At 36.4% G+C, this 6399-nt stretch overlaps 1 protein-coding gene across 4 annotated transcripts in view; it reads right to left on the bottom strand.

The window, feature by feature from the left end:
* Positions 1-348: 348 nt before the first annotated feature.
* The window catches only part of Dse (dermatan sulfate epimerase), a 40395-nt gene continuing 34344 nt past the window's right edge, over positions 349-6399 (bottom strand). For 3 of the 4 annotated variants that reach the window (XM_015500455.2, XM_048792042.1, XM_048792074.1), the window contains 2 exons: positions 5053-5260; positions 349-2962 (listed from right to left, as the gene is read on the bottom strand). In XM_015500455.2, coding sequence (XP_015355941.1) covers positions 1198-2962; positions 5053-5260 — 1973 coding nt within the window. In that variant the 3' untranslated portion in view covers positions 349-1197. The remainder of the gene's footprint in view (positions 2963-5052; positions 5261-6399) is intronic. The other variant, XM_048792169.1, reaches the window with a different exon arrangement.

Genomic DNA, 6399 nt, shown 5'->3' with positions numbered 1-6399 from the left:
TAAGTATATCATCTTCATATAATCAAACATCAATTGTGGATTACATTTCCAGTATTCTATGTACTTGTTACCTTCTGAGGACATGATTGCAAATCACTATGAAAACTTAATGCTTAAAAACAAATTTTGGTGTTATTTAAATATCAGATGTTGGTTGTTGTTTTAAATGTTAATATGTTTAAACAACAGAAAAGTCAATAAACAGAGAAATTACTTCTTTTGAATCAAATACTACTTTATAAGTTTAATGAATGCATGTCCAAACAAAAATCCCACCTCAAAGATTTCAGAAAATGTGAATTCATTTTGAATGTAACCTGTTACACAGAAGAAAACACTAGAGAAAAATCACAATTATGATCTGTTTATTTAGCAAAATAAACTTGAAGAAAGTTTTCTATTAAAAAACATTAAGAATCATATCCAGATTAGACTCCCTATATTCTTTGGTATTAAAAGTCAGGATATAAAATACTTTATTTTGCAAAGTTTAGTCATTGGATCTAAAAGAATTTTCCATAGAAGGAAATACAATATTAAGTTGTCTGTAATTGTCTTATTTATTGAAAAATCAACAAATGTATAAAAGCAACCAATATATGCTTGCAGAGACAACATCATCAAGGAGATTTTGTGTATAGGTTTCCTACTGGAAACAAGTTTTAAGTTTCTAATGATCTTCTGCTATCATTTTTTCTATTATATGAATAGATATCCAGTTCCAATAATGACAAATCCTGTCACTCATTTCTTATAATTCTTGGAATTACATGATTTGGTATTTTTCACAATACAGTATCTGGAAATTGCTAACAGCATTAAATTTAAATTAATAATTATAAAACCCAATTCTTTCTAAAACTTTTTTTATTTACCTTAAGAAAAAATACTTAAAAATCAAGCTTTTTATTTATTTCAAGGGTAGTACTTTAATCACTCCTAAATCAGCAAATCCAACACTTCCAAAAACACTAGGGGACAAACAAGCTATTCTTATTCCTTCGATAAATTCTTTGCTGCTCCAATTCTGATTTTTCCATGTCTCTGCTTTCTTGTATGAAAATGTCTTCCCTTAACTTACTAAAATGAATCTGAGGAGAAAAAAAATTCAATAACAAACTGGGGCTTTTTTGTTTTGTTTTTTTGCATAGACTCTTTGTGATCATAAAATGATCAACCAATTTTATGGCTTCAGTGCTAACACTGTGACTGGGAACAAGACGAATACAACCATAATAAAATACAGCTATCTATTAGAAGGACCGCATAAAGACACCTTTGGCCATATAGACTCTGGGACCTCTGGAAATAAGTCAGCTGCATTGCCAACATGACAAAGAAAATCGCAATGTTCAGAATCAAGAACAGTCTGGTATATGAAGCAGACAGCGATGGAGCTCTGCTATGACTAGTTGTCACCATCCGCGCCTGTCCAAAACGGCCTTTCATCAAGGCCCCATTTTTATGTTTTTCATATGTTACATCTGCAAAATCTAAAAGGTCTTTCATTTCTTCATCTTCATCTATGGGTAGTTCTTTCTGTGCCAAAATCTGAGCTTTTTGTCGAATTTTTTTCTCATTGACTTCAATCTGTGCAAAAATATCAGGGACAGCATCCACAAATTTATAGCGTTTGCCTGATCTTCGGTTTTTCTTTGACTTGCCTTGCTGCTGCTGCTGCTGTTGCTGTGATATGGCAAAAATCCTGTCAATGGCCTCCTCAGTCTGTCTCTTATCTGAAAATCTCAGCAGGCGCTCAGCAGTCTTCCTAAAGCTAGCTGTGTTCCGGACTCGGGACAGGATCTGCTTCTCCAGCAGCTGGAACACTGGCTTAAAATGCTGCAGATTGTGTTCCACAATAGCAGTGTAGTCCTTCACCTCAGGGACAGTGGTGCTCTTGATGGCTGAATTCCAGTCAAACAGAATTTCCTGGCGATCTGCAATGACCTGTGCAAAAGCAGACTGTCCTGTGGTCTCACCGGTCCACAGGTAAATTGCATAGGCATGTTCACTTGTGGCTATGAATACATCCAGTCGCTGAGAGTCTCCGTGGATGCTGAAGCTCTGAACATCTACAGATGGCCCTATGAAGAGGTAAGCTGCCCTAGTGATGGGACTTCGGAGATGCATGGTGACATTCACATAGTTTGTTCCATTGTAGGGATAGCCCCGAGGGTACGTCACTGAGGCAAGAGTTGCTTTCTCACTATAGCCAGTATCATCCATCCAGTACATTTTATAGAGTCCATCTCGCTGCCTGATGAAAGCCCCATGGACACCATCTACTACTGTCTCCTCAAAAGGAAAATCTACATTGTGGAAGAAACTTGCTGCCGTCTCCAGGGGACTCTCCTCTCCCAGGTGTATTTGGTCCACAAGGAGAAGAAGCTGTGGATGTAGGAGGATCAGATTCCTCTGAATGTTCTTTAGGTTGAGCCCGGGATTATAAGCTCCCACACCTTCCCCTCGGATGAAAACCACTCCATCTTTCTCCATTGCTGCAACCACTCTTCCCTGACAGTTAGCAGCCAGGTCATGCTTGTATTTAGACCATTTTGATGAGCAGTCTTCTGTGACCTGACCCTCCCAGGGAGAAAAGCAGCTCTTTGACACAGCTGGAGAAAACATTAGAACATTGTTGAAGAAGGTATATTTTGGCCCATAGAGAGCCTCAGTAATGAAAGGCACACCATTGGGAGCAAAAGTAAATGAGTTTTGATCAGGATGTTCGTGCCCTGCATTAAAATTTCTCCATCCTTTGATCCACTCTTTGTATTTGTTTCTGTGGACAATGTCATATATTGCACGTCCCCCAAGTTTTCCTGACTTGAAGGAAAGGAAAGATCTATTGACTTCTGCAGGCAGTGCACTTCCATAAGTCACAACACCCCAGTCTTCAAAATAATGCAGGGTAGGGGTGCCAAAATCTGGAGGAGGAACCGATTTCAAGCTGGCATCATACCTGAGGGGATTAATTTTTAAAAATTAAATGGTTTTCCAGTGGAAGTGAAAATAATACCAGAACTGGTGCCACATGGTAATGTGGCTAGAAGAAACAATACACAAATGTCACCCAGAGCACCTACAGTGTGGACTATATTAGGGACACTTCTGAAAACACAGATAATTGGCATGCACAAGGGTAAACCTCTGGTGACTGAAGAGGAGTACAATTTGTGATCCTTGCGTTTGAGACTTAACTGACTTCTGTTGCTAATTTCTACATGGATATTCTTCACTTGACAATTTTGGAGCTGCCACCCAAACTACTGGGCCCCACAGATATAAGCATTTCAAACTCAAATTTCTAGTCAAGAGGCACCTTTTCTAGGAAACTCACGTTAGGATCTGGAGCTGATTTTATTGACTGGTTTGAAATCAGTTCCTCCTCCGTGTTTTTTTTTTTTTTTTCTAAAATAATTAAAATAGGGAGGAACTTCACACATTAGATAAAAATGTATGGCCAGTATTACATCTGAAAACATAAATGGGTGAAATTCCAGGAAACTATCTAATATTAGCAAGTTTAACATTGTGACAACTACTGCCTAGAACAGCTCTAAAGGTTTATTTTAACTTTGTTTTAATTTACAGGTAATGCCATGCTTCTTAGAAAAGAAGTGACTTCTAATTTTTATTTATGATAAATGTTTATTATTAAAGTAATACAATAATTAACTTTCACAATGATTAAGAACAAAGGTTGTTTAAATTAGGAAGATCTCCAAACATAATAATGGAGAGGAATATTTATTTTTGAAGATCTTGGATAACTGCCTTGACAAAGCCATGTGATTTGCTGCTCAAGGAAAGAGAGGTGGACTAACATTATTAGCTCTTGTATACTTGGCCTAGTGCAGTCACTCATGGTACAGTTGATCTCATTGCCCTTTGATTTGCCCTTTCATCTGTTGTTCTAGAGTCTCAGTTTCAGGACATCAGAAATCACGTCTCTACTGAGGTTGAGTGTACTGTTGGCTTAATTGATAGGATTTAACAAATACAAGCTGAACTGGCCATCCTTCTCTCAGTTTTTGATTGGTTTGTATATTCCTATAAAGGCAGATTTTTAACTAAGCTTAGACTTAGCATTAATCTGAATCCAATAGTTGGCTTTGTAGAACTCTCTTGGTTGCATATTCATGGTAAGTAAAAGTGTTACTTTCTTTTTACTATTAAGTAGTTACTCCAAACCCCTCAAAGGAGCCCCAATGGTTGTACATTAATATATTTAGCTCATCTATGAAAATAGTTTTAAAATGCTAGTTAAACTAGATAGTTACCACTTTTCTAATGTTTTTTTTCCCCTCCTCAACTGTGTAAACTTTGAAAAAAAGAATAAAGAGAAGCAGACTATAATCAGCTTATTTTGGAGCTGAATGCAAATTTCAATAGCCTGAAAGTCATCAGGGATTAATGATTAACTGGTTCCCTGTAATTTTGATTTTAACTTATTGGATGCCAACAATATATTTGGCAATATTTTAAAAAGGATACACAAGCCTCTCCTTCTGGGCTTAAAAGATTACGGCAAAAAAAATTACACGGTCCTTTTATTATCAAAGTGAAGCTGTCAAATACTGTCAAGCACTTTTAAACATTTTTGAAAGTTTAGGAACAGCTTTGCTATTAGAAGATTATAATGCTCCATTTACCAAAACAAAACAAAATATTTTAGTACCTTCTTATTTTCATGTGATCGTAAGAATAATCTGGACTAGATTTTGTGGCTTTCTTCTTAAATGATTTAAAAAATGGTGTCGAATCAAATCAAGATTTTCTATGAAATAGAAAAGGCCTAAGACATCTCTAATACAAGGGAATCAAGAACTACAATGTGTAATTATATCTTGAATGTAAAGAAATGTTTCTAGCAGTTTCAAATATTGTGATGGAAGTTAAACTAAAGCTGCACATATTTAGGTAACATGGAGAAGAGGTTTTAAAATGGATTTTAGATTAGTATTTCCTTTTAAATGCAAAAAATTAGTGCACAGCATGAATAGTACCCCCATTACTTTTTCTCTTTAAAGCCAACCCAATGTGTCATACCAGAGAAATTCCGTGTGCAAAGTGCACCAGCGCTGCCCTTTGGATGGTGTCCCTGGACCTTCTACCACACGATTCCTTCTGATCTGGTCAGCCAGCCAGTTTCCACTGCCATTACGCATGACAAATTTATCCAGGAACACTAATTGGCTTTCTGGACCATAAAACCAGTTGTAATTTGAATCTGCAATGGCTACAGTTCTTTGAAACCCTGGGGAAGGAAGTTTGAAAGAATTGAGATCAGCTTAAAACTGTATATTCACATAAAGATCTAAACAATGATTTTCAAACCTAGCTGCAAATTAGAATCAATGGTGTATCTTGGATAAAATAAAACCATGATGTCCATGCTCTATCCCACATCAATCAAAATCAAAATCCCCCTGAAGGTCTTCCATAAATCTTGTATGCAAGCTTGTATTCGTTATGTGGCAATTTATCATTGATAACAAATGTGTAACACTTATTAATGTATATAAACATTTTACCCTCTTTGTTCATTTTTCAACATCCATACTATGTACAATTATATTTGCATCTTTGCATGAATATCCTCTTGTGCACAGTAAGTTCCTGAACCTGGAACGAGTACTAGCTCTCCCTCAGCTCAACTTGCATTCCAGGCCAGGACAATAACACAAAGTACTCCCATTTGATTTCTAATAAAATTAGTGTATATAAGTAATATAATGCAGGACAAAAACTTAACTCCCAGAAAAGATTCTGTTGGAATCTGTTTATGTACTGCTGGAAGTTAAAGAAGTAGAAAATGCAAGGATCATCAAGCAAAGAATTGTTATTGGATTAAGGAAGAAAGACAAAGAAGAAGAACAGATATGCTCCAGGTACTCTTGAAAAAGAAGACTGGGAGAAAACTCTGGGCCAGATAAGAATAACCATCACCAGAATCCAGACTATCAACTGTAGCAAAAAGGAGATTGCAGTGGAGAACAGATTGCCAAAACACAGAATTCTTTTAATAAAAAATACCACCATGATTGTATTTATATAATTCACAGCTAATAATTTCTCCTTCTAATCAACTAGTAAATGCTTTTCCAAGTAAATCTTAGCATAAAATGTGATAGTACAAAGATCACATCAAGTCTGTGAGCTCCTTGAAGGAAAGAATGTATTTTATTTCTCTTTAAATCCCCTGCCTAAGCCAATTTGGAAAGCAGTATGGAGATTTCTTGGAAAGCTGGGAATGGAACCACCATTTGACCCAGCTATTCCCCTTCTCGGTCTATTCCCTAAAGACCTAAAAAGAGCATGCTACAGGGACACTGCTACATCGATGTTCATAGCAGCACAATTCACAATAGCAAGACTGTGGAACCAACCTAGATG

This window comes from Marmota marmota, unplaced genomic scaffold, assembly GCF_001458135.2.
Source record: "Marmota marmota marmota unplaced genomic scaffold, marMar, whole genome shotgun sequence".
In the NCBI taxonomy this organism is placed as follows: Eukaryota; Metazoa; Chordata; class Mammalia; order Rodentia; family Sciuridae; genus Marmota; species Marmota marmota.
Note: the sequence above shows the minus strand (reverse complement) of the source record. Positions and strands in the feature narration are given on the sequence as shown.